At 56.1% G+C, this 25,977-nt stretch overlaps 2 protein-coding genes across 10 annotated transcripts in view; both read left to right on the top strand.

Annotated features, from left to right (window-relative positions):
- Mecp2 (methyl-CpG binding protein 2) overlaps nucleotides 1-2,998 on the top strand; it is a 56,903-nt gene extending 53,905 nt beyond the window's left edge. The window contains exons 2-3 of one of the 2 annotated variants that reach the window (XM_087204075.1): nucleotides 559-909; nucleotides 1,753-2,998. In XM_087204075.1, coding sequence (XP_087060201.1) covers nucleotides 559-909; nucleotides 1,753-2,932 — 1,531 coding nt within the window. In that variant the 3' untranslated portion in view covers nucleotides 2,933-2,998. Of the gene's footprint in view, nucleotides 1-558; nucleotides 910-1,752 lie in introns of those variants that run through there. The other variant, XM_087204076.1, reaches the window with a different exon arrangement.
- Nucleotides 2,999-12,675: 9,677 nt separating this feature from the next.
- Nucleotides 12,676-17,808, top strand: Irak1 (interleukin 1 receptor associated kinase 1). 8 transcript variants are annotated; one of them, XM_013069370.3, is made up of 14 exons: nucleotides 12,681-12,915; nucleotides 12,988-13,155; nucleotides 13,283-13,417; nucleotides 13,507-13,610; nucleotides 13,734-13,889; nucleotides 13,986-14,050; nucleotides 14,176-14,290; nucleotides 14,745-14,857; nucleotides 15,011-15,218; nucleotides 15,500-15,565; nucleotides 15,975-16,202; nucleotides 16,372-16,744; nucleotides 16,973-17,119; nucleotides 17,249-17,808. In XM_013069370.3, exons 1-14 carry the CDS (start codon nucleotides 12,774-12,776, stop codon nucleotides 17,308-17,310), a joined length of 2,082 nt encoding a protein of 693 aa, XP_012924824.1. In that variant the 5' UTR covers nucleotides 12,681-12,773; the 3' UTR covers nucleotides 17,311-17,808. The 8 variants fall into 8 exon arrangements, with proteins under 8 accessions (XP_087060193.1, XP_087060189.1, XP_087060192.1 ...); XM_013069369.3 differs by having other exon boundaries at nucleotides 13,710-13,889; XM_013069368.3 differs by having other exon boundaries at nucleotides 13,707-13,889.
- Nucleotides 17,809-25,977: the final 8,169 nt, after the last annotated feature.

The raw sequence follows: 25,977 nt of genomic DNA, 5'->3' as shown, positions 1-25,977 counted from the left end.
TGAGTACCAAGGCCGAGACTGTCCCCTGTCAGGGGGTGGCTTCCAGTAGAGACTTGCGTGGCCTGGGATCCCTTCTCTTCTCATGCTGGAACCCTGGGCAGCAGGTGCTGGTGCTAAGTTCGCTGGGGTTGAGTACCTCTGGGTACCTCTGGAATGAGTTTACCGTTGCTGAGGTGAGGCAACTGAGGCACGGAGTGCTGAGGTAACTCGCTGTGGTCCGTGTTAGGAAAGTGGCAGGGCTGGGATTTGGGATCAGGCGCTCAGGACACTGTGCCTCCCAGGCTGTCTGTTGTTGAGTACACTTGAAAGAACCAGACCGCGTCCAGGAAGCCCACCTTGTCAGGGAGGCCACCCCCTTCCACCCACAGGCTGCCCTTGCTCTTGCCATGCAGGGTCCCTGAAGAGATCACTGTCACGGGGAAGCTACCAGGATCTGACTCTGCGGTTCCCTGGGGCCTTGACCCAGGTCATAGGGGTCCTCAGCCTGCCCTTGCTTGCTTTTCTGCAGCAATGTGTTCTCCATGATACTTATACTCACGTATTTGTTTAACACTTCAGGGAAGAGAAGTCAGAAGACCAGGACCTCCAGAGCCTCAAGGACAAACCCCTAAAGTTGAAAAAGGTGAAGAAAGATAAGAAGGAAGACAAGGAGGGCAAACATGAGGCCCTGCAGCCATCGGCGCACCATTCTGCGGAGCCTGCAGAGGCAGGCAAGGCGGAGACCTCCGAGGGCTCGGGCTCCGCCCCAGCTGTGCCAGAAGCATCTGCCTCCCCCAAGCAGCGACGCTCCATCATTCGGGACCGGGGGCCCATGTATGACGACCCCACCCTACCGGAGGGCTGGACTCGGAAGCTTAAGCAGAGGAAGTCTGGCCGCTCTGCTGGGAAGTACGATGTCTACTTGATCAAGTAAGTGAGCATAGGTGCTGTCCCTGCCGGGCAGGGCAGGGCAGGGCAGGGCAGGCGGGGGGGGGGGGGGGTGGGGGGGGTGGGGCACACTGAACCCAGATCCCTTGGAATTGACTGGCAAATGTGCGTGTGACACTCTGGCAGGGCAGGGCGGGTGGGGGGCGGTGAACCCTGGGCCAGGTGTGCTCACAAAAACTGCTGAGGGCCCTGCCTGCCAGGAGGTACTTATCTAGAGATGGAGTGGCAGGGGCACCTACTCTGGTTACTTTCCTCGAGAATCAGCACTGGGAAAGGGCCTCTGGGAGGAGAGCCAGACAGGCCCCACATGCCTTGCCAACTGTCCAACTGTCCTTCTTACATGCGTCCAGCTCTAGACTGGCAATTCTGCCCCCCAAAGTGAGCCCAGAAAAGCTAGCAGTTTCCCAGAACCTCATTTCATCCCACACCTCTGAAGGGGAGCAGACTCCCGGCAAGCTCAGACAACATTGTGTCCTGATGAGGAGGGCGCCAGGCCTGGGCACCAGCGGTTGCAGTGACCCCCGCCCCAGCTGCAGGGCTGTAGATAGGCCTGGAGTGCCCAAACATTTGGCTTTGGCCACAGGCAAGTCCTTTGGGGCTTCAGGGACTGGCTGGTGCCTCGTGCCCCTGGCGACGTGATTCCAGCTCATGGGGCGGAACGTTGCATCTGACCTGGCTGTGCCCCTGCAGTTCTAGCCCACCTCGGCTTTGCTTCAGTGTGACTCTTATTCACAGATCTCATCGGTGCCATCCACTCTGCCCTGTCTCTGATGTTGCCAGGAACGCTTCTGACTGTTCTTTGTGTCTCTCCATTTGTCCCCACAGTCCCCAGGGAAAAGCCTTTCGCTCTAAAGTGGAGTTGATTGCGTACTTCGAAAAGGTAGGCGACACCTCCCTGGACCCTAACGATTTTGACTTCACGGTAACTGGGAGAGGGAGCCCTTCCCGGAGAGAACAGAAACCACCTAAGAAGCCCAAATCTCCCAAAGCTCCAGGAACTGGCAGAGGTCGGGGACGCCCCAAGGGGAGTGGCTCAGCGAGACCCAAGGCGGCAGCGTCCGAAGGTGTTCAGGTGAAAAGGGTCTTGGAGAAGAGCCCTGGGAAGCTTCTGGTCAAGATGCCCTTCCAGGCGGCACCCGGGTGTAAGGCCGAGGGCGGTGGGGCCACCACGTCGGCCCAGGTCATGGTGATCAAGCGCCCTGGCCGCAAGCGGAAAGCTGAGGCCGACCCCCAGGCCATCCCCAAGAAGCGGGGCCGGAAGCCAGGGAGCATCGTGGCCGCCACCACCATGGAGGCCAAGAAGAAGGCCGTGAAGGAGTCTTCCATCCACTCCGTGCAGGAGACCGTGCTCCCTATCAAGAAGCGCAAAACCCGGGAGACGGTCAGCATTGACGTGAAGGAGGTGGTGAAGCCACTGCTTGTGTCCACCCTCGGCGAGAAGAGCGGCAAGGGACTGAAGACCTGCAAGAGCCCCGGGCGGAAAAGCAAGGAGAGCAGCCCCAAGGGGCGCAGCAGCAGTAGCAGCGCCTCGTCACCCCCCAAGAAGGAGCACTACCACCACCACCACCGTGCGGAGTCCCCGAAGGCGCCCATGCCCCCGCTGCTGCCCCCGCCCCCACCCCTGCCCGAGCCCGAGCCCGAGCCCGAGCCTGAGAGCTCCGAGGACCCCGCCAGCCCCCCTGATCCCCAGGACTTGAGCGGCGGCTTCTGCAAGGAGGAGAAGATGCCCCGAGGAGGCTCACTGGAGAGCGACAGCTGCCCCAAGGAGCCAGCTAAGACTCAGCCCGCGGTCACCAGCGCCACCCCGGCCCCGGCCCCCGCCCCGGCCCCGGCCCTGGCCCCGGCCCCGGCCCCGGCCCCGGCCCCCGCCCCGGCCCCCGCTGCAGAAAAGTACAAACACCGAGGGGAGGGAGAGCGCAAAGACATTGTTTCGTCCTCCATGCCGAGGCCAAACAGAGAGGAGCCTGTGGACAGCCGGACGCCCGTGACCGAGAGAGTTAGCTGACTTTACTCAGCGCGGATTGCAAAGCAAACCAACAAGAATAAAGGCAGCTGTTGTCTCTTCTCCTTATGGGTAGGGCTCTGACAAAGCTTCCCGATTAACTGAAATAAAAAATATTTTTTTTTCTTTCAGTAAACTTAGAGTTTCGTGGCTTCAGGGTGGGAGTAGTTGGAGCATTGGGGATGTTTTTCTTACCGACAAGCACAGTCAGGTTGAAGACCTAACCAGGGCCAGAAGTAGCTTTGCACTTTTCTAAACTAGGCTCCTTCAACAAGGCTTGCTGCAGATACTACTGACCAGACAAGCTGTTGACCAGGCACCTCCCTTCCCACCCCACCTTTCCCCACCCAGTCGCAGTCGTTAGGGATGTTAGGGACGGACAGCAGTCGAGAGGACACTCTCATTTGGTGCCATCAGTGCCCCGCCCACGGTGCCCCAGCTCCCCCACCTCCCACCCCCAACCACAGTGGGATAAGGAGGCGAAGCAGAGAGACCGTCAAATTCTTTAAAGAAGACAAGGGAGATGGCCAGTGGCTGCGGCCCGCACCATCCCAGACGTGGCGGCACAAGCCTGGCCCCACACCAGCCCCAATCCAAAACTGACGAGGACATTTCACAGAACAGGAAAGTGGCACCTGTCTGCTCCAGCGCCAGCTCGGCTCAGGGGGAGCCCTGAACTTCGAGTGTAGACTGGCCTGAGCCACAGGAGAGGATAGCCCAGGGTGAGGTGAGGTCGCCTGTTCTTGGGAGGTGGCGCCAGGACAGGCACAGGCCACTGGCCACACCCCACATCGCACCGCACCTGGCTGACCCAGCACTGCGGGTGGGACAGGAGAGAGATTCCTAGTCGCTTAGAGTAGCCTGACTGGTAGTTAGGGATGTCCGGACGGGCTAGGGGGCACAGGCAGGAGAGTCTCGAAACTGTTCTTCCAATTACTTTCCAGTTCTCCTGTAGGGACAGCATAGAATTATTTGCACTATTGAGTCTTCATGTTCCCACTTCAAAACAAACATGCTCCGAAAGCAACCTGGCTTGAATTGGGGACACTGTCCCTTGAGCCACCAGATGTGATGGTGTTCCAAACTACCTGGATCTGTATATACCTGCGCTTGTTTTAAAGTGGGCTCAGCACATAGGGTTCCCACGAAGCTCCGAAACTCTAAGTGTTTGCTGCAATTTCATAAGGACTTCCTGATTAGTTTCTCCTCTGCCCTTCCATCTCTGCCTTCCATTCATTTTACCCTTTCATTTCTCCCATCCTCCTGCCTCCAAGCTCATTCTCTCTCCGGGCAGCCCCGGTACCCACCCACACACCAAGCCGCTCTGCTCTGGTCAGCCCCAGCCCCTACAGCCCTTGCAGCCTTTGCCCTCGCTGCCAGCCCCACTCAGCCCCATTGCCTGCACCCTGGGCACATGAAGTCCACTGTGGCCTCTATGAGGAGCGGGAGGGCAGCACCCTCTTCCCTGCTAAGAAAAAGGCAAGGGCCTTAGCATCTGCCCTGTAGGCCTTTCCTTCCCTGTGCTCAAGGGAAGCAGGCCAGGGATGCTGGCCACATCCAGTGTCCAGGGGCCGGCCTGCCACAGTCACTGAGGAGCCCAGCAGGGCTAGCAGACTGTGGCAGGGCAGCGGGTAACAAGCCCTGAACTGGGACTGGTACTGGCACCTGGGCTCTGGCCCCCTCTGCTCGCCCTTTCCCCACTGAATCCTTTCCTGTGGAGTCGCTTGCTTTGTTCGCTGGAGACAGGGCGGGGCCAGGACATGGCGGCCTCTAGTCTCCCCTGTGAGTGTGGGGTGGGGTTAGAGGCTTGCTCCATTTCTGTTGGGGATCCCAAAGTTCTCACCTGTGATCAGGAAGTCCTTATCTAGCTGCATATCTTCATCATATTGGTATATCCTTTTCTGTGTTTACAGAGATGTCTCTTATATCTAAATCTGTCCAACTGAGAAGTACCTTATCAAAGTAGCAAATGAGACAGCAGTCTTACCTTCCAGAAACACCCACAGGCACGTCCTGCGTGAGCTGCTGCCATGAACTGTCAAGTGCGTGTTGTCTCGTGTATTTCAGTTCTTGTCCCCCGGCTTCCTTACTGCGGTGTAATCATGAAGGATGAAACATCATAGAAACTGTCTAGCACTTCCTTGCCAGTCTTAGTGATCAGAACCCTAGTTGACAGTTCCAATCAATAGCTTCAGATAACCCATGTCTGTCTCCGTGACGGTTGGGAGCGAGGGAGTCCGCCTGTTCTGTTCTGTTCTGTAGTTGTAGTCGGACTTTAACCTCTCCGTGTCCCTCTCCCTGTGCCGACAGCCGACTCCCATCCGCCAGCCTGGCCCCTTCACCCGCTCTGCGCTCATCCTCCGCCTCCCCAGGAAGGGGAAGGGAGCGGGGTCGTAGGAAGGGACGAGGACTTTGAAACTCCTCTTCCTCCAAGGACAAAAGGCCCCTGGCCCCACAGTGGCCTCGCACTCCCGGCACCCCCAAAGGACACCTACTCACACAGGCGTGGCAGCCGGCCAGGTTGGCGACAAGAAGATGTCTGTTGTGGTCAGCAGGGTTGGCGTGCACCTTTCTGCCCAGTCTGGTGGAATGTGGTCCCAGGAAGAGGGGTGTGGGCCCCACATCCCAGGCCTGGGCCTCTGGGCGTTTCGGTGTCGTTTTCCTTCAGTTGGTCCCCACCTGTAGCCCCCTGCTCCCAGTTTCTCTCCCTTAGAGTTGGTTTTAAGACCACAGGCAGTGCCTGCAGCTCCATAGGGTTTCCTCTGTGCCCCTCTGCCCCGTCGCTTCCTACCCCCACATAAAGGAGGGCATCGTGAGTTGGTCGCATTTCGGCAGGCAGCTTTGGCGGTCTGTGGCCCTCGCAGGCAGGGCCCTGCTGCTCCCAGGCCCCCGCCGTGGGGTCAGGGTGACAGGAGGTCTGAGGGAAAGCCTTAAGCCACGGGATTCTCACCAGCTGTGTCCAGCCCAGTTTTGGGGTGTGACCTCAATTCTGTCTGTACTTGAGCACTATGAAGACTGGGGGCACTTTTCAGTGACTGTCAGCTTTCAGATACCCTGGGGCGACGTCATTAAGGACACACCCACAGTTTCCCACCCTGTTAGTCATTAGTTACTACCTCCTCTCCCCAAGGAACCCGTCTGTCCTCCCAGGTATGTCCGCGGGGGCCTGGCCCAGCCCTGCGCGTTGGTGACTCTGACACAGCCAGTGAGAAGCCGACTTTGATGTTGTAGTGATCTGGGTTACTGGGCCACAGCCCAGTACAGCTCCTTATGTGGCACAGCGGACACCTGGAAATGCCACCTGCCCCAGTCGATCAGTGCCAAACTAGCCAAGGAGCTCAGCCTCTCAGCTTGGGACGGTGAAAGCCACCACCCCGATGTGAGTCCGGATGAGTCTGCCAGGGACCACCAACATTGGAAGTGGGACCCGGAGCAGCCTCCGTTTGTCATTACTGTGATGGTGATCATGAAAGAGTGTAACGACCAGAAACAAACTGCCAGGCTTAGTGGGAAAAGTTTCCATAGCTGGCAGGACCTCGGAATTTTAAGTAACTTTTACTAAGTGGCTCCAGCCCAGGAGAGAGCCACAGAGTATGGACTGAATCCACCGGGTAGGACTGTGTTGATGTCTCTTAGCTTGCCGGAGTCCAGCAGCCAGAGCTCCGGGTACCCCCTTCTCTGAGCACTCGGTGGCTCTTGGGGGAGACCTCTGTGATTGGTTCGTAGCCTGGGTCCGTGCCCCACTGCATTTCCCGGCTCCAGTTCACGCCCACAGATTCCAGGACCAATGGCCTAGGCCTCAGCGAGTCCATGCTTTCCAGGGCTCCAGCTTCGGCCACGGGGCCAGGGGAAGTGGCCACAGGGCCGGCTGGACGAGCCTTCTGCCCTCTGTCCTCTTCCTCTCCTCTGTCCTGCTCTCTGCACCCGCGAACAGCTCTGTTCTGAAAGGATTTGTTGATTCTCTCCATTTTGATGTCTTTCTCTTTTAGATATTGTATCAATCTTTAGAAAAGGCTTAGGCCTAATTGTTATAAATCGCTAGGATACTGCCTCCTCCAGGGTCTAAAATTACTTATTAAAGGGGGAAAATTGAACATTGAAATCAGTTCTTAACAATGTACAAGGAAAACCTAGAAAACATTTGGCAGAAAATTACATTTTGATGTTTCTGAATAAGAGCAAGCTTTTGCAAAAATGCCAATCCCAAAATACTTAGTACTCAGCCTGAGATATCTAGTGAATGTGACAGGCACAGGGAACTCGAGTCAGGGGCCTCGTCATTGTCACTGCTGGGGTTGCCATTGCTGGGGACACCGCTTCTGACACTGTCTCAAGGGGGAGGGGGTGGGCGTTGGCATTGTGAGGCTGACTCACTAGTGGTCTCTGAGGCCTAGACCACCCACCCTACCGCCCACCCCGGGCACCTCTCACCTTGGCAGATTTGGCCCCATCCTTGCTGGGGCCAGGAAAACAGAGTGGTGTCCAGGGAGCTAGGTGGGGCCCCAGGGACAGTGGGGAGGGAGGACAGGCCCCAGCCTGATCTATTGATCTCTTTGTGGGAACAGACTCGCATCTGAATTCAGGAGCATGTGGGCAGCTGCCAGGTCTCTGCCCCCTTCTGCCTGTCTTGCCTTTGTCGGGTCCTGCTCGGCAGTGAGAAGAGATGTGCCGAAGAGGCCACAGGCTCCGCTCCTGCCACGTCACCCCTCTCCCAGCGGTGTTTGTGTCAAGTGGCAAAGCTGTCCTTCCTCGTGACCCTGACCCTATCCAGTAACTTAGAGATTATGCATAGGCCTGCTTGGTCTCCTCTGCCCTGGGCTTTTGTTTTGCTTTTGAGTTTTGCTTTTAGTTCTCCTGTCCCTTTTATTTTATGCACCAACTAGACACACAAAGCAGTTGAATTTTTATATATATATATATATGTGTGTGTGTGTGTGTGTGTGTATATTGCACAATTATAAACTCATTTTGCTTGTGGTTCCACACAAAAAAAACCTGTTAAAATTATACCTGTTGCTTAATTACAATATTTCTGATAACCATAGCATAGGACAAGGGAAAATTAAAAAAAAAAAAAAAAAGAAAAAAAATGACAAATCTGTCTGCTGGTCGCTTCTTGGGTCCAAGCAGATCTGTGGTCTTTCCCCCTCCTGAGGGCTTCTCTGTGCTGAGCAGAGGCGGGACGGAGAGTGGAGGCGGGGAAGGCTCCCCACCCAGTGACAAGCCTGGGGGCTTGAGGGGGAGAGGAGAGGTCACACCAGGTAGAATGCCAGGGACCCCAGACCCATGCCAGACAGTCCAGAGGTCCTCTCCGGGAAGTAGCAAAGACTCCATCCATGTCCCTTTCTATTCTCCCCCTCCCATGAGTAATTGCATTTGCTTTTGTAGCCCTTAATGAGCAATATCTGCTAGAGAGGTTAGCTGTAACAGTTCTTTTTGATCACTTATTAAGTCATTAAAAAACACCAAAAAAACAGAATCCAGAAACGTTCTTCCAAAGCAGAGAGCATTATAATCACCAGGGCCAAAATCTTCCCCTCTGCATCATGCTTCTTCTGAGGCCAGCATCCAACAGTGGGTCACAGGCCCCCGAGGACAAGGGCTGGGGCAGCCCCTGGTGGCTCCCAGGGGTCCCAGGGCTGGGCCGCTCCCCAAGCTCAGTATTATCAGGCTGCACAGTTCTCTCCCAGCCCGCCTGGGAGGGGTGCAGGAAGCAGAGGCCGGTGCCGCTGATGCTGACGTCCGGCCACAATGGTGGGTGTCCGCATGTGTCCGCGTGTGTGCTTTGCTTCCCGACAAGGTAGCGTCCTGTCCCGCTGACCTGTAGCCCCGGCCGGATGGAGCAGGGCCACCCAGCTCAGTGCTTCTGGGAGCTGGACAGTGGAGTGCGAAGGCTGCAGATGCGGAGCCTGCTCCTTCCCTACTACCACGGCCTCCTTTCCATTTGATTTTTCAATGCTTCAATCAATGACAGCTGCTCCAGAGTCAGTAGCCGAATATATGACCAAATATCACCAGGACTGTTATCAATCGTGCCGAGCCCTCCCTTGAGGGCTCCGTGTACCTGGACACTGTAACTGTGCCGTGTTTGCTCCTCCTCCCCTGCCTTCCCGCCCCCCCTTGTCTCTCTGGGGTTTCTCTGTTTGGGTTTGGTTTGGTTTTTATTTCTCCTTTTGTGTTCCAAACAGGAGGTTTTCTCTACTGGTCCTCTTAACTGTGGTGTGGAGGCTTCTATTTGTGTAATTTTTGGTGGGTGAAAGGAACTTTGCTAAGTAAATCTCTTCTGTGTTTGAACTGAAGTCTGTATTGTAACCATGTTTAAAGTAATTGTTCCAGAGACAAATGCTTCAGATGCCTTTTCTTTCCAAGCAGAGCATTCCGGAGGGAGGGGGACGGTGACTGAGACCTGAAGGGCGATCAAAGCGATAACCCCTACCAGATGGGCCTGAGACCCCCTGGGAGTCCTGCTCCACCAACAGACTGGGTAGGCTGACGGGTTGCCATTTGCAGAGACCAAGCACAAGCAGCTTTTGTTCCACGCAGTGGATTCTCTCCACAGCGATGCCCACCCCCAGTTTATTAGCATTGTTATCTGTAAGTAAAGACAAGATTCATCCTCCTTCCTGGAGAGCTGAGGGAAGGAGGGGCCTGGTGCGCAGGTCACAGGTCACGGTCACAGGCTCACAGGCGGAGCGGGCTTAGCCACGCCCTGCCTGGCAGCTCCTCCTGGATATGGCTGGGTTGGGCGCAGGGCATCCTTGGCCCCCAGGCACTTCTGTCACTCCCCATCCTGTCACTGACATGACTTCACTACTCCCCACTGTGCTGGGGTGAGCCAGTGCCAGTGGTTCAGTCCTCAGAGAGATTCGGACCTGAGCTAACAAAGCCCTTCCCTCCCCTCGGCGAGCGAGTGGAGCCTTCTTGGTTGATGCAGTTACCCTCCTTAGACGTTGTTCTGGGCTCACCTTCAGGCAAGGACAGTGGGGCTGGAATGACCTTTGCACATGGAGCTTAGCGCCCGGAAGCAGGCAGGCTGTCCCCCTCTGAGTCCAAGTCCCAGTCCCCTGTGCCATCCTGGAGGCCAAGATCCACAGGATGGACAGGGCTGCCACCTGACGCCAGAGGGGTTCATGGGGCACGGGGATGGGCCTGGGGCAGACTTAGCTGGAGGGGTCTTGAAAAGCCCTCTGTCGCATTCACCTTCAGTTTTTGTGTTTTGGGACAATTACTTTAGAAAATAAGTAGGTTGTTTTAAAAACAAAGATATTGATTGCTTTTTTGTAGTGTTCAAAAAGGTTCTTTGTGTATAGCCAAATGACTGAAAGCACTGATATATTTAAAAACAAAAGGCAATTTATTAAGGAAATTTGTACCATTTCAGTAAACCTGTCTGAATGTATCTGTATACGTTTCAAAAACACCCCCCACTGAACCCCTGTAACCTATTTATTATATAAAGAGTTTGCCTTATAAATTTACATAAAAATGTCCGTTTGTGTCTTTTGTTGTAAAATCAAGTGGTTTTTTCATAAGGTTCTTTTACTATTTGAAAAGATGGGCAGCACGCAGTTTTATTTTATTTTTGTAAGTTTTTAATACCTGTGAAGCAAAGAGTACTCAGCATGCCTTTCGAAGTGACGCGTTTGCACCTTTTGTTGGGAAGTACTGTATCCTGTGCTGTTCGCATTCGATAAACCTCTCTGTGAAAGTGACTCGAGGTCTGGGCTTTCATTGTGAGTCAGGGGAGCCAGGCCAGCACCAACACAGGGCCTCTGCAGGCCACCTCCCGCTCCCGAGCTCCCGACTCACCAGAGGGCCCCGCGGCTGTCCACGGGCTGGCGCCAGGCAACAGGACAGGACACGGCACGGGCACGAGACATGCAGCTGTGACACATGTAGTAGGGAAAGAGCTGACAACTCCAAGGTCCCCAGAGCACAAAGAGGGCTGACCCTGGAGTCGGCACATGGCCGTGAGAGCTATTCCCTGAGAAGCCACCAGGGCTCATGGCATGGCCAGCCTCCTCCCTGACAGTGGTCACTGTGGCCACAGCCGTAGGGAGCCTGTCCCAGGTATTGGGCAGACCTTGTTCCAGAAAAAGCTGCATGTCCCCGAGGGAGAGGACAGGCTTGTGGAGGGAGGGGAAGCCCTTTGCATCAAGGATCCACAGGGCCAGAGGGACTGTCAGGAGGGGACCTGTGGCCGCACAAGACAGGGAAGGAAGAAGGCAGCAGCTGGAGAGGAAGCTTCCCCCTGCCACAGCTTCAGTAGTCCACAGCAGGGGACAGGGACTGGGACAGCTGGTTAGGCACATCCCAGAACATCCTAGGACAATGATGGTGAACCTTTCAGAGCTTTCAATGATAACAGACGGCCCGGCCTTGGCACGGCGTGAAGCCATAGGTTCACCACCACTGTCCTACGGGTTCGGATGGTTTAAGGCTTGCCGGTACATCAGAGGACTAGGCTTGAGGTGGCCAGGCAGACCTGCAGGCCACACTAAAAGGCCTCGGTGAACCTTGGGACCACATTGCACAGGAGAAAGCACAGTGGTGTGTGCCTGTGGTCCCAACTGCTTGGGAGGCTGAGGCAGGCGGATCCAAGTTTGAGGCCAGCCTGCCTGGTCAATGAAGTAGCACCCTGTCTCAAAATGAAAAAAGAGGGTTGGGGGCGTAGCTCAGTGGTACAGTGCTTGCCTAGCAGGTGTGATGGCCTGGGTTCAATCCCCAGCACCAAGGCCGGGGATTTAGCTCAGTGGTTCTGGTGCCTGCCTTGCAAGTGCAAGGTCCGGAGTTCGATCCGCCGTACCAAAAAAAAACAACAATCCTCAGCATCAGGGGAAAAAAGGTAATGGTTAATGGCAAAGGTGGCGGGTCCATGGGAAAGGAGGAGAACCCAGAGTTCAATGAGGCCACAAAAAAGCAGCGACTGCCAAGATATGGCTCAGAGGCACGACCCAAGAAGCCAAAGCTATCCATGGGAAGAGCACACTAGGAGATGGCCAAGAGACCTATGCGGCAAAGAGGTCACACAGGCTGTGAACTGAGCCTGGTGACCATGACTGCCTGCAAAAGAGAGGAGGAGAAGCTGTGCGACTTCCCGGTCCCCGCAGAGGGAAGTGCAGACTGAGCCTGCACAGGGACAGAAGGGGAGGAGGGGCGTGTATGGGGGTGGTGCAGGGATTGTGGGGAGGAGACAGAATGGGTTGGTGGTCCGAAAAGAGGACGCCCCAAAAAGGCAAAGGTGGCAGGTGTCGCTGGGCGGCTCCCGCAGGCGTGGGCAAGACGAGGCCCCAGGCCCACAAACTTCCAGGCCTTTCACCAGTCAACCTCACACCAGCTGGCCAGGCTGCCAGGGGCCTTTCTGTGACCCGCATGTCGCCAGCCCTACCCACAATTCGGCTGACTCCCCCACGGCTTCAGATAAAACGGGAACTTCCCAGCGGGGCGCCCAGCCCCTTTCTCGGGCTGCTTTTCTGCAACGCCTCGAGCCTTTGCTCCGCTTTGTCCCCAGGGCCGGGGTCATCCACACTTCCGAGCCCCGGACCCGCGGGCCCTCCCGCAGGCCCCTACTCGCTGCCCGCGCTCCCTCGTCCCTGCCCCGGGGCGCCGCGGGGCGACCCCGTGTGACCGAGGCGGCAGCGCTGGCGGCGGCGGCGGCGGAGGAGGAGGACAAGATGGCCGCGGGCCCGGGCACCTCCTCTTCCGCCCCGCCAGGCGTCCCACGCGGCCGGCGCGAAGGGGAAGTGAGTCAGTGTCCGCGGAGCCGGCCGGCCCAGGCCCGCGCCCGCCGCGGCCCCGAGAGGCCCCGAGAGGCCCCGAGAGGCCCGGCCGGGCGGCGTTAGCCATGGCCGGGGGGCCGGGGCCGCGCCCGGGCGAGCCCGCGGTGCCTGGCGCGCAGCACTTCTTGTACGAAGTGCCGCCCTGGGTCATGTGCCGCTTCTACAAAGTCATGGACGCCCTGGAGCCCGCCGACTGGTGCCAGTTCGGTGGGTGGCGGGGGCGAGGGCGGCGGGGGGCGCAGGCTCCCGGCGCCGGGTCTGACACCCCCCGCCCCGCAGCGGCCCTCATCGTGCGCGACCAGACCGAGCTGCGGTTGTGCGAGCGCTCCGGGCAGCGCACGGCCAGCGTCCTGTGGCCCTGGATGAACCGCAACGCGCGCGTGGCCGACCTCGTGCGCATCCTCACACACCTGCAGCTGCTGCGCGCTCGGGACATCATCGCGGCCTGTGAGCGCGTGTGGGCCTGCGACCCCAGCTCCCAGCCCCCAGCCCCCAGCCCCGGGCTGGGCCCCACGGGCGGGCCGGGCACCAAGCGCCCCGCGGGCTCAACCTCCTTCCCTTCCTCGGCGCCCAGGGCACCCCCCCACCCCCCTGCCACCCCCGAGCGCCACCGCCCCGGAGCCCAGCGACAGCGGCTCTGCCCCCTCGGAGGCCAAGGCCCCGGGTCCCCGGAAGTGGCAGTCCTCAGCCTCCACCGTGCCCTCCCCAGGTAAGGCGCCGGGTGTGGGGCGCGATGGCCCGGGAGGAGGGCCGCGGTGGCCGTGGCCCTGTCTGCCTCTCACGGGCGTTTCTGTGAAGCTTTGCCAGGCTCCCAGCCCCACTCTGGGCCTGACCTGTGCCCTGTCCCGAGCCCTGCCGCCCACCAGCCACCACTGCCATCGCCAACCCCTCCCTCCACCAAGGTAGGTGCCTCCCTCCCCACGGGGCAGGTGCCAGCTGGGAGGCAGCCGGGGTGGGCAGCTCGCACCGGCGACCTCCCCCAACCAGGTCGCTGGCAGCAGCCCAGCGTGGGGTCCCTGCTGCAGGGGCCCGGGCCCGGCCCCTTCTGCTGGCCCCTCCGCGAGATCGCCCAAGGCACCCACGACTTCTCGGAGGAGCTGCGCATCGGCGAGGGCGGCTTCGGCTGCGTGTACCGCGCGGTCATGAGGAACACCACATACGCCGTGAAGAGGCTCAAGGAGGTGGGCACAGCCTCTTGGGACAGGGAGTCCGGAGGTGGCCGCCGTGGCTCACAATGGCTGTCTTCCTGCCCCTTGCTCGCTGCCCCGGGGCTGCAGGAGGCCAACCTGGAGTGGACCGTGGTGAAGCAGAGCTTCCTGACCGAGGTGGAACAGCTGTCAAGGTGAGCCTGGGTCCTCCTGCTTGGGACAGGGGGTAGATGGGACCACACACTGCGACATCCAGAAGCAGCAAGGGCCGGGACACAGCCGCAGCTGGGGGGGGGTGGGGCTCCGCTTTGTCACACAGGTTTAGGCACCCGAACATCGTAGACTTGGCTGGCTACTGTGCCGAGAGCGGCTTCTACTGTCTCGTCTATGGCTTCCTGCCCAACGGCTCCCTGGAGGACCGCCTCCACTTTCAGGTGAGCTTGTTGGGCCCTGGGCGGGGTCTGGGCATGGGGCCTGGCATCCCACACCCCTGGGGCACCTTGCACAGAGCTTTGGCCTAAGGCGGATCAGTGTTCTTGGAGAAACACTTTCCTCCGGCCTCTCCCGGGGAGCACCTCTGAAAAAGGACTATCATTTTGCCTCCCCCACCATGCACCCTGGGCTGGCTTTGAACTTCACCCTCCTCACTTCTGGATTACAGGCATGTGCCACCATGCCTGGCAAAATGGCTTTGGGATAGCTCCGTCTCCACACTCTAGTAAATTTGGTAATAGCCATTTTGCTCATTTTCCGGAGGGGAAACTGAGATATAAGGGGTGAAATGGCTGGCTTCATTGAGGCCGCACAGTGAGATAAGCAGAGGGTTAAGCTCAGGGGACAGCTGCCCCAGCCTCCCTTGCACCCCATCTTTGTTTCCTTTGCCCCTAGGGCTTCCTGCCTCTCTCGTGGCCACAGAGACTGGACATCCTGCTGGGCACAGCCCGGGCCATTCAGTTTCTACATCAGCACAACCCCAGCCTCATCCATGGTGACATCAAGAGGTGAGAGCTGGAGCTGCAGGTGGCCCTGCTGCTGCAGGCACAGCCTGGAACTTCAGTGCCGGGTGTGGGGAGCTCAGGTGTGGAAATGGGGTCTCCTGCAAGCCTACTGAGGAGCCCTTTCCATGGGCAACACCTCCCTCTCTGCTTCCCTAGTTCCAATGTCCTTCTGGATGACAGGCTGATGCCCAAGCTGGGGGACTTCGGCCTGGCACGGTTCAGCCGCTTCTCAGGGGCCACACCAGGCCAGAGCAGTGCCGTGGCACGGACACACACAGTTCGAGGCACCCTGGCCTACCTGCCAGAGGAGTACATCAAGACAGGCAGGCTGGCTGTGGACACAGACACCTTCAGCTTCGGGGTGGTGAGTATGAAGCCCATGCTGGTGTCAAGGGAAGGCCGCGGTAGGCTGAGGCAGAAGGGTTAGAGAGGTCTGCTGCAGCCTGAGGTTGACCAGGCTGCAGCACTGGGTGCTGCTTCGTCTGCTTGGCGCCCTCATTCCCCTGTACCACACTTCGTGTCTGTCATGCTGCGCCCCTTTACTTCCCGCGGCCCCTCCGAATCACTTGGGTCCCATGGCAATGCCTCCGACAGCCCAGTGCGAGTCTCTGAGGCCGGGGCTGCTCTCCATCCTGCCCTCTCCAGGTTGTGCTCGAGACCCTGGCCGGCCAGCGAGCCGTGAGGACACACGGGGCCAGGACCAAGTATCTGGTGAGCCCAGGGTGGAGGGCAGAGCCAGCCGGTCGCTGACTCATCTCTGAAAGCAGGCTGGGCCCACACCGCTCCCTCTCCTCTCGGGAAACCTGTCTCCCAGGGTGGGGACGGGAGGAGACAGAGAAACCAGGGCTAGACAGGGGCTCTTTCTGTCGCTTTCCCACCAGCAGCAAGCTGGGAGCTGGCCTCAAACCCTCCCTTCTATCTCTTCTGCCTGCGGCCCTGTGGCCTCCAGGTTCCAGCCCCAGTGCCTTGCTGATAGCGACGGGCTTGGGGGCGTGGAGTTCCCACACCCGGAAGTATGCCTTGCTCTTCGTGCAGGGCCCAGGCTGTGCTCCCGAGAGACGGCTGCGGCTGCAGGAGCAAGGGGCCCCAGGAGGCCATGCTCACGGTGTCTGCCCCACAGAAGGACCTGGTGGAGGAGGAGGCTGAGGAGACCGGGGTGACCCTGAAGAGCGCCCAGACCGAGCTCCAGGCTGCAGACGCCTGGGCCGCGCCCATCGCTGCCCAGATCTGCAAGAAGCACCTGGACCCCAGGGCTGGGCTGTGCCTGCCCCAGCTGGGCCTGGCCCTCGGGCAGCTGGCCTGCTGCTGCCTGCACCGCCGGGCCAAGCGGAGACCCCCCATGACCCAGGTAGCCCTGGGGAGTGCAGCCAGACTCAGTGCCTTGCCTGCCGACCCCACTTCGTGCTCTCTGCTGAGCTCAGGGAATGGAGCTCCTGGCTCTGGTGGCCCTGACCTCTCAGCGCTTCTTGGGGCAGTGTCGTTGCCACCCAGCCTGACAGGCCTGTCTCCCCACGCAGGTGTACGAGCGGCTGGAGAGGCTGCAAGCAGCTTTGGCTGTGCCTCTCTGGGAGCCAGAGGCCACTGGCCGGGGTCCCCCGTCCCCCCAGGAGAACTCCTATGTGTCCAGCAGCAGCTCCCAGAGTGAGGGTGCCCCGCCACAGCCCCTGCCAGCACCCTTGGGTGTGCCTGCCCACGCTGCCGCGCAGCCCCGCCAGAGCCCCAACCAGCCTGTGGAGAGCGATGACAGTCTGTCAGGCCTCTCTGGCATCCTGCACTCCTGGCACCTGAGCCCCAGCTGCCCCCTGGGGCCCGTGCCCCTCCGAGAGGCTGGCACCGCCCGAGAGTCCAGCTGGGGGAGCAGCCCGGGCCTGGGGCCCACGGCTACAGAAGGTACCAGGCGGCATCCAGCAGAGGGGGAGGGGGTCCCTTCACAGTGGCCCTGCGTCCTGCCCCAGCCTCCCGCAACGGGGAGACGGGCCGAGGACGGGGACAGAGACACTGGCCGGGGGCTGTCTGGTCCCCTCCCAGCTTGTCCCCAGCACCCCTCCTGAAAGCCAGGATAAAGTCTGACATGTCACCAAGAGTGACCAGGGGCAGCTGAGTGTTCTCCCCCTCCAGGGTCCCCCCTGGGCAGCCCTGCCTCCACGTCCCAGCCCCTGCACATCATCATCAACCCAGCCCGGCAGAGGATGGTGCACAAGCTGGCTCTGTACGAGGGTGGCATCCTGGACAGCCTGCAGCTGCTGTCATCCAGCTCTCTGCCAGGTGCCAGGCCGTGGCGGGCAGGTGGCCCCCACGTCCCCAGCTCTCCATGGCTCCATGCATCCCACAGGCAGACCCTGGCATCTGGGGACCCCCCAGCTTGTTAAGAGGCCTTTCCCCTTCCCTCTGCAGACTTGAGCCTGGAACCTGGAAACAGACAGGGGCCTGAAGAGAGTGACGAATTCCAGAGCTGATGTGTTGCTGGGGCGCGTCCCCAGCCCCGGAAGTCAAAGTTCTCATGGTCGGAAGTTCTCATGGGGCATGGGCCTTCTGCTGCCCCAGGACTGTGGGCACGGGCAGCATGGTGGCCACACAGTGTGCGATGTCTCGGGCTGCCCCACGCAGTGCTGCGGTGGGTCCAGCAGGGAAATCCGAACCCGCATCCCTGCACTTGGCGCCACAGTCAGGAAGGCAAGCAACAGGCAGAGCCCTGCTGTGGGTGCTTGGTGTCACCACCTGCCGGCCAGGCCACCCTGGGCCACCGCACATAGCCCCGGCCCAGCCAGGGGCTGTCACCCACTTGGGCAGGAAGTTGCAGAAGCAAGGCCCATCTGGCGCGAGCAAGTGTCTCTCATGTCCTCACCAGCGGCCCCGGCGGGTTGCGTTCCAAGCAGCAGTCACACTACAAGGCCAGAAGCTGGGCGTCAGTGACAGCCAGGTTGTCCTTCAGTAATAAAGACTTCATCTTCCCACTCTGGCTGTGCCTGGAGTTTGTCACTTGGACATTACACTTTGCCTCGCCTGTCTTGCGGCTTCACGTCTTGCTTTTCTTTCCCTTTGCATTGAGGCACATCTCCTGCCCTTTCTCCCCTTTTCTTTTCTTTCTTAAAATTTCAAAACAAGGTCTCTCTAGGTTGCCCAGGCTGACCTCAAACCTGTGTCAATCCTCCTGCCTCAGCCTTCCCAGTGCTGGGATCACAGGTGTACACCACCACCCTGCCTGATGCCTCATGGTATTTATGCAATTTAGACGTTTGCTAGATTCCCAAGTTAAGCCATTTGTACCTGGAGTCTTCGTTGTGAGAAAGCCTTTTCACTTTCGTTTGGTTGGTTTGGGGTTTGTAGTTATTTTCTTACCTTTTTTCCCAAAGTGCTGGGTATGCACTCGGCCTCATGCATGCTAGGAAAAGTGCTGTGTGATTGAGCTGTGCCCACAGCCCTTTGGGAGGCTTTGAATTACAAATTCAGTTTCCTTAATTACATGTTGGACCTTCCACATTTTCCGTTTGTCAATTTTGAGAATTTGTATGTTCCTGTCTGTATGTGTGTGTGTGGTACCAGGGTTTGAATCCAAGGCCTTTGCATTGAGCTACATCCCCAGCCCCTTTTTCTATTTTTGATTTTGAGACTGGGTTTTTTTAAATTCATAAATTCCCCAGGCTGGGCTCAAACATGGAATCCTCCTGCCTCGGCCTCTCAAAGTGCTGAGATTACAGGTATGTGCCACCATGCCCAGCTTCTGTTGTCTTTAAGGAATTTGTCCATTGCTTTTAAATTGGCACAAAGTTAATAGCCCCTTATTTAAAAAAACAGTACTAATGATGCCCTCCTCATCCTTTTAGCACTGGTAGGGCCTGTAGCAACTCTTCTTCCACCCATCTGGATATTGGTAATGTGTGTCTTGTTTCCTTCTGTGCCCAAGCAACCCTCCTGTCTCAGCCCCCCAGGACCTGGGACTATAGGTGCACACCACCACTCCCAGCTGCCTTTTCTCTTTAACCTCGGTAAAGGCTTAGCCATTTTATTGATAATTTTGAAGAACCAATTTTGGGGGTTTCCTTGATTTTCTTATTTGTCCATTTTCTGTTTTGTTCATTTCCACTTGAGCATTTCCTTTCTTTTGCTTCTTTATGGGGATAATTCATTCATAGTTTTCGGCTTCTTCAGGTCTAGCCTTGGGTCATTGAGCTTAACTCTTTTCTCCTCCTCCTCTCCCTTTTTTCTTCACTTGTTTTGTGAAATGCACTCTTGCCCTGTAGGCCAAGCTGGCCTAGAAAGGGGGACAGCGAGGGAGGGGGGTCAGTGCCTCCGGGCCACTACTTACTGGGTTAGTTCATAGGGAGCACCAGATGTCTGATAACCCTGAGTTCACGAGGGCCCTCAGCTGATGTAATCTTGCCTTTGAGCATCACAGCATTGTGGGACCATTGAGGCCTCGGAATGGCTCCCAACAAGCCTTGTTTTGTTTTGTTTTGTTTTGTTTTGTTTTGTTTTTGAGACAGGGTCTTGCTATGTAGTCCAAGCAGGCCTTGAACTCTGGCAATCCTCCTGCCTCAGCCTCCTGAGTGCTGGGATGACAGTGCTGCACCACCACGCCCGGCTCCAGGCCAACCTTAACTCACTGTGTAGTCCAGGCTTTTTTCTTGTCTTTCCTAAATAGGACATGACAACAGGGCTATGCAACCAGTTCGCTGTGGATACCAAGGGGCAACTATTTGTAAACTAAACAATGTGTTTGTTTCTTTGTTTGAAACAGGGTCTCACTTTGTAGCCCAGGCTGGCCTCAAAACTTACTATCCTCCTGCCTCAGCTTCCTGCGTGCTAGGATTACAGGCCTGCGCCACCATCCCATCCTCCTTGCCACTTTCTGCAGCAGCTCTGGAGTGCTCTTTCCTGAGTGTCTGTAGTTGTGCTGGCCTGGCTGCCTCAAGGTCCTGAATCGACACAACACGTTTTCCTTTGGTGGTCACTGTGACTTTGGGGAAGAGCCGGACGTCACACAGGGCCAGATCCAGTGACTAAGGTAGAAGAGGACGCCAGCGTGTTCCTACAGCCTGCCTCTCCATGTGTGGCACTCGGCAGCAGCAGTCACTTATATATATATATGTTTTTTGGTACCAGGGATCGAACTCGGGACCTTGCACTTGTGAGGCAGGTGCAGTGCCACTGAGCTACATCCCTGGCCCAGTCACTGTATTTTTGATCAGACCTCGCAAAGACACCCAGGGAAGAGGACTCCAGAGCTTCTGCAGGTGGCGAGGACGGTGGGATGAGTGTGCTGGAATTAGGGGGAGGACTGTGAGGGGTTTGTGGCAATGGATCTGTCACTCTAAGAAATATTTTTTTAAGAAATATTTTCAGGGCCAGGAATTTAGCTCAGTGGTTTTGCCGCCTGCTGTGCAAGCACAAGGACCCGAGTTCGATCCCTGGTACCAAAACAAAAAAATATTTTTAATTCATTCACCATTTATTTTGGGTTGTCTTGTTTGTGGTACTGAGGGTTGAACACAGGGCCTTCATGCTGACCTTCATCCCTTAGTGAGACCAAGTCACTCAGTTGCCCAGGCTGCCTAAAACTTACATCCATCCCCCTGCCTCAGCCTCTCAGAGCACAGGACTTCCAGGGAGCACTCCTTGTGTGGGCCTTCATAATTCCCAGGAGCTGGCCTTGAATTCATGGCAATTCTCCTGCCTCAGCCTCCTAAGTGTGGGGATTACAGTTGTGTGCAACACCAGGCCTGACTGCCATTTTCTCTCTCTTTTTTGGGGGGGGGGTGAAGAGTAGGAAAATTTATTGGGGAATAGGAATGTGGAATAAGAACAGCTCCTGAGAGACAGGAAGGGTCCTAAATGCGTTGCCAAGGTGCCCAGTTCTCAAAGGAAGTTTTATAGAACAGTCACGAGGGGTGGGCACAACGTGGGTAAAAACTAGAATCAACCAATAAGATTACAGGTGTAGCTGCCCGGCTAATAGCGATCCAATAGTAACAAGGGAAGTATGCGCATCTGGTCGTTGTGACACTCCCAGGAGTCCTCCCTCGAGGGCCCAGCCCTGTCTGCCTGCCTGCAATATTTCTACCGGGCCTAGCTGTCTATAACAGTCCTCCCCGAAGAGGTATCCCCTGCCTATTCTCTTTTTAAGTGAAGTATCACTTTATTTTAGTTTTTAAATTTTTATTAGTCCACGTTTGCAGCACATAACGCTCACATTCCTCTTCCCCTCCCTCCCCCCTCCAGCTCTGGGTCCCCTTCCATTTGCATAAGATCTACTGCTCTGCTTCCTATTAGCTATCTTTTATTTTGCTATTTAATTTATGTATACTTTGGGTCTCTCATATATATAAGAGAAACCATATGATATTTAAGCTTGTGAGTGAGATTCATTTCACTTAGCATTGTGGTCTCAAGGTGCATCCATTTTCCTACAAATGACTCAAGTTCATCCTTTATAGCAGAGTAGTGCTCCACTGTGTATAAATACCATCTTTTCTTGTAATCTGTTTTTATATTTTAAAATCCACTTAGTGTAGACAGCATATGGTTCAGTCTTTTTCTTTCCTTTCTTTCCCTCATGCCTTTTGGTACTGGGATTGAAGCCAGGGCCTTCAAACTGAATTACATCCCCGCCCTTTTTGTATTTTTTATAATATTAAGACAGGGTCTCGCTAAGTCACTAAATTGCGCAGGCTGGGCTTCAACTTGTGACCCTCCTGCTTCAGCCTCCCAAGTGCTAGGATTTCAGCCTTGTGGCACCACACCAGACCATTTTTACTTGGCAATCTCTGCTTTTTCTTTTTTTTTTTTTTTTTGTACCGGGGATCAAACTCGGGTCCTTGCTTTTGCGCAGCAGGCGGTGAAACCGCTGAGCTAAATCCCCGGCCCCAGTCTCTGCTTTTGCATTGGCCTCTTTAACCTGTTTACGTTGCATGGTGGGCTTGAGTCTACCATCTTGTTATCATTTTCTGTCCTTCCCATCCTCTCTCTGTTCCTTTTGGTTTCGTGGCTCTTGCTTCCTTTGGCTTGATCAAGGGTTTCTGGCACCCTAGATTGGTTTCTTTCCCCGTTAAGTTTATCGGTCCATTTTCGGTATACAGTATAGTGACATTCATCATTGGGATCTTGTACCCTTACATGAGTATCTTGATTCTTATTTTTTCCCCATTCCCTGCCCTCCCTTCACCCCCTCCTCCCTTCCCTATTTACAAAGACTTTGTTTCTATTTTTTCCTTTTCTCATATCTTTTCTTTTCCCTTCTTTCCTTTCCCCTCCCCCTCCCACTTCCCCTCCCCCTTTAGACCTTTTCTTCCTATTTCACAATATCAAGTCTACATTTTGATCCTTATTTACACTTTCAGTTTCTCACACCAGAGAAACTATTCTGTATTTTCACATGTGTGTCCTATTTATTTCACTTAAGAGGATGGCCGCAATGTGCCTCCATTTAGCTACAAATGTCTCTAGTTTCTCATTTCTTTAGGGCTGAGTAGTACTCCATTTTATTAAAAAAAAAAAAAACACATCTTCTTTATCCAGTCTCCAGTTGATGGGCGCTTGGGCTGTTTCCAAGCTTTAGCTATTACAAACTGTGCCGCTATGAACATGGGTGCACATATATCACTGTGGTATGATTCTTTTAATTCTTTGGGGAAGATACCCAGCAGGGGAATAGCTGGGTCAAACGGGACCTCTAGTCCTAGTTCTTTGAGGTATCTCCATACTGATTTCCACAGTGGTTGCACCAGTCTGCACTCCCACCAGCAGTGGAGCAGGGTTCCTTTCTCTCCACACCCCCACCAGCATTTGTTACTGGTTGATTTCTTGATAGCAGACTGGCACCCTAGTTTTGAATCTGCTGCTCGCTCCTTAGTTCTTCGGTTTTGCCCCCATGGACAGAATGGCAAGCTCCTCCTCTTTGCTGAGCTCTGCTCCGAGATTGCATGTCCCAGAAGCTGCACACCCAAGGGGGAGAAGAGCTATCCAGCCACAAGCCCACCTCTCCTTTTCTGAGCTTCTTCCCTAAGCCACTGCAGCCCATTCTGAGTGGCTGCTGCTTGGCCACTCCCAGTGGTGCTGTCCAGGCTGTGGCTCCTGACCCGTGTCCCTTGAGCCGTGAGAGGTGTCTCTGCCATCGGGCTCAACCCCTGCCCGGCCTCTGCTTAGGCCACTTCCTATGTCCAGCATTGTTTTGGTTTGGGGTTATCTGTTTGAGACAGGGTCTCACTATTAGTGCAGACAGGCCTTGAACTCGCTATGTAGCCCAGGGTGGCCTTGAATTGGAGGTGATCCTCCTGCCTCAGCCCCCGGAGTGCTGGGGTCACAGGTGTGGGCCACCATGCCCTCATAAACTTTTTGGTACTGGGGATCGAATTCGGGTCCTTGGCATTTGCAAGGCAGGCGGCGAAACCACTGAGCTAAATCCCCGGCCCTCATAAGCTTTTTTGAAGACTTAGGGAGATAGAACTTCAAAGGTAGCAAAGTGGGCCAGGGATTTAGCTCAGTGGTTCCGCCGCCTGCCTCGAAAGCGCAAGGTCCTGAGTTCGATCCCCGTACCAAAAAAAAAAAAAAAAAAGGAGCAAAGTGCTCTGTGACTGTTTAGCGACAGCCCTGCCCACCCCCAAACTCAGGGGTGAGTGCGGACCGTGTGCCTGCCCCTCCATGGCGCCTTCCATGGCGCCTAGTGCTTGGGCTGGGTTCTGAGGGCATTGGGTGGCATGGCCTCTGCTGTGCCCTAATCCCTAGAAGCCAGTCACTGAGCCCTGGAGCTAGGAATGGCAGTCACCTTGCAACGGGAGCAGTACCAGCCACAGCGAGGGCTTCCATCATCCTGGAAGGGGCCCGCTAGAGTCTGGATGTCCTTTGTCCCCTCCGAGACTCATGAGGAAGTTTAGTCCCCGGGGGAACGGTGTAGAGAGGTAGTGGCACCTTTAAAAGCCACACCTGGAAAAAAAAAAAAGGCACACCTGTCATCCCAGCCACTCAGGAGCCTGAGGCAGGAGGATCACAACTCTGAGGGCAGCCTGTCTCAGAACACAAAGGCCTGGGGATGCAGCTCCGTGGCAGGAGGGCCTCCTCTGCAGGTGCACAGATTAAGGCTATGTCCCCAGGAGAGGCGGCCCTGTATCTGGTCTGGGGCTGCATCCTGCTGGGAGCCGTCCAGGGGCTCAGGGCCGTGCGCAGCCGCAGTCCGTTGCTTCTCCCTCCCTGGCTTCCACAGCAGAGGGGTGTCCCGGGCTGGCGGAAATGAAGCTGCTGTGCACATCTCTGGAACATCTCGGGGTATGATGCACTCATTTCTCTTGGGTGTCAAATGGGGGGCGGGCGTTTGAGGCGGGGGACCCGCTGCAGGTGGCATAAAAAGCCCACTACAGCTGGCCCACCGTACCGGGAGGAGGCCGTTGTCCCCCCGCGGGCCACCGTAGCCCGGGACCAAACAGCGGAGGGCCTTCTGGGAAATGGAGTCCGTGCTCAGCTAGCTCGGTACAGTCCAGATCCCAGGGCCAGGACTGGCGAGAGCCGCGGGGTGGCGCGTTCAGCACCCCCGGCAGGGTGTTGCGGGCTGATGCGACAATGACGTGAGAGCTGCAGTTTGGCTTGTCTTTCCCTGATACCACGCGAACGCCCTGAGCCCCGGGCCATGTTCCTGGCCTTTCCTGGCGCGCATGCGCAAGGTTGGTTGGCTTTGGGTTTTGAGACAGGATCTAGGGGTCGCAACCCTCCAGCCTCTGCCTCCCCAGTGCTGCGGTGACAGGCGTGCGCCTCTGCGCCTGGAAGAAATGGCTTTAGAAAGCTAGCTTCATAGGACCTGCTTGGGAGTGTTCCCTTACGGTTAACTTCACAGATCGAATCTTTGTCTAATCTTAAGCAAAACAAAATGAAACAGCTACGTATGTCTGTGTTTCTTACATTTTCCCTGCCTCAATTACCCCACAGTGAGTTCTCCTGTTCTTTTACGTCTTTTGAAGAAGTTATGTTAAGCACAGTAAAAGCTAGCTGGGCACGGTGGCAGACGCCTATCATCTCAGCACTGGTGAGGCCGAGGCTGGAGGGCTGTAACTTTGAGCCCAGCTGAGCAGTTTAGAGACTTAGTGAGGCCCTGTCCCAAAATTGAAAACATTTTTTTTAAGTCCCAGAGAGTACTGTCTTATCTTCATGACCGAAGGCTGAGTGGTGGGGGCCTGGGGTGGGCGGGATCACAAGGGACTTTCAGGGTGACAGGTGTTTGTGTTCTCGATTGTGGTAATGGTTTGGGAGATACGACTTGCAGACCACACACTTAAAATATGTGCGGTTTACTTTGTGTCAGTTATTCCTCAGTGAGACAAGGTCTGGCTGTGTAGCCTGGAACTTGTGGCGATCTTCCTGCCTCAGCCTCCTGAGTGCGGGATGATTGGTCTGTGTCACTGCACCCGGCAGTAAAGCTGTTTTAAAAAATAAAATATGGGACCGAGGATTTAGCTCAGCGGTTCTGCCGCCTGCCTCGAAACCTCAAGGACCCAAGTTCTATCCCCGGTACCAAAAAAATAAAATAAAATATGGGACCGGAGATTTAGCTCAGTGGCACCACGCCTGCGTGGCAAGCACAAGGTCCTGAGTTCGATCCCCGGTACCAAAAAATAAAATAAAATAAAATACGTCTCTTGGAAAGGAGCATACTGTTGTGTTTGGTTTCCTCTCTACTCCAGTCTGGCATGTGGGTGTTTATCCATTCACACTGTATTGCGTTTGCCAATATGGTTGTGTGTGTGGTTCTCTGTTGTTGTTGTTGTTGTTGTTGTTGTTGTTGTTCTTCTTCTTCTTCTTCTTCTTCTTCTTCTTCTTCTTTTGTGGTACTGAGGATTGAACTCAGGGCCTTTGCACCTGTCCTGCCCCTGCCCCAATTTTTACTAGTCTGTTTGTGATCATAACGAATACATTTATCACAGGGCGGCCCCGGCCTTTATTATTTTTTCTTTTGAGACAGTGCCTCGGTAATTGATTAAGTTGCCAGGCTGGGCTGAAATTCTCTTTTTTTTGGTACCAGGGATCGAACCCAGGACCTTGCACTTGTGAGGCAGGTGCAGTGCCACTGAGCTAAATCCCCGGCCCTCAAACTTTTGGCCCACCTGCCTCAGCCTCCAGAGTAGCTGGGGTTCCAGGCCTGT

The sequence above is a fragment of the Heterocephalus glaber genome, unplaced genomic scaffold, assembly GCF_053883595.1.
Source record: "Heterocephalus glaber isolate CG9 unplaced genomic scaffold, H.glaber_assembly_v1.0 deba00001861, whole genome shotgun sequence".
In the NCBI taxonomy this organism is placed as follows: domain Eukaryota; kingdom Metazoa; phylum Chordata; class Mammalia; order Rodentia; family Bathyergidae; genus Heterocephalus; species Heterocephalus glaber.
Note: the sequence above shows the minus strand (reverse complement) of the source record. Positions and strands in the feature narration are given on the sequence as shown.

Excerpts from the sequence above, each read along its gene's own strand:
- Irak1 (XM_087204063.1), top strand. The coding sequence starts at position 12,774 with ATGGCCGGGGGGCCGGGGCCGCGCCCGGGCGAGCCCGCGGTGCCTGGC. Across the intron at positions 13,156-13,282 it reads TCGGGACATCATCGCGGCCT|GGCACCCCCCCACCCCCCTG; the intron begins GTGAGCGCGTGT and ends CTCGGCGCCCAG. Across the intron at positions 16,745-16,972 it reads GGGGCCCACGGCTACAGAAG|GGTCCCCCCTGGGCAGCCCT; the intron begins GTACCAGGCGGC and ends CTCCCCCTCCAG.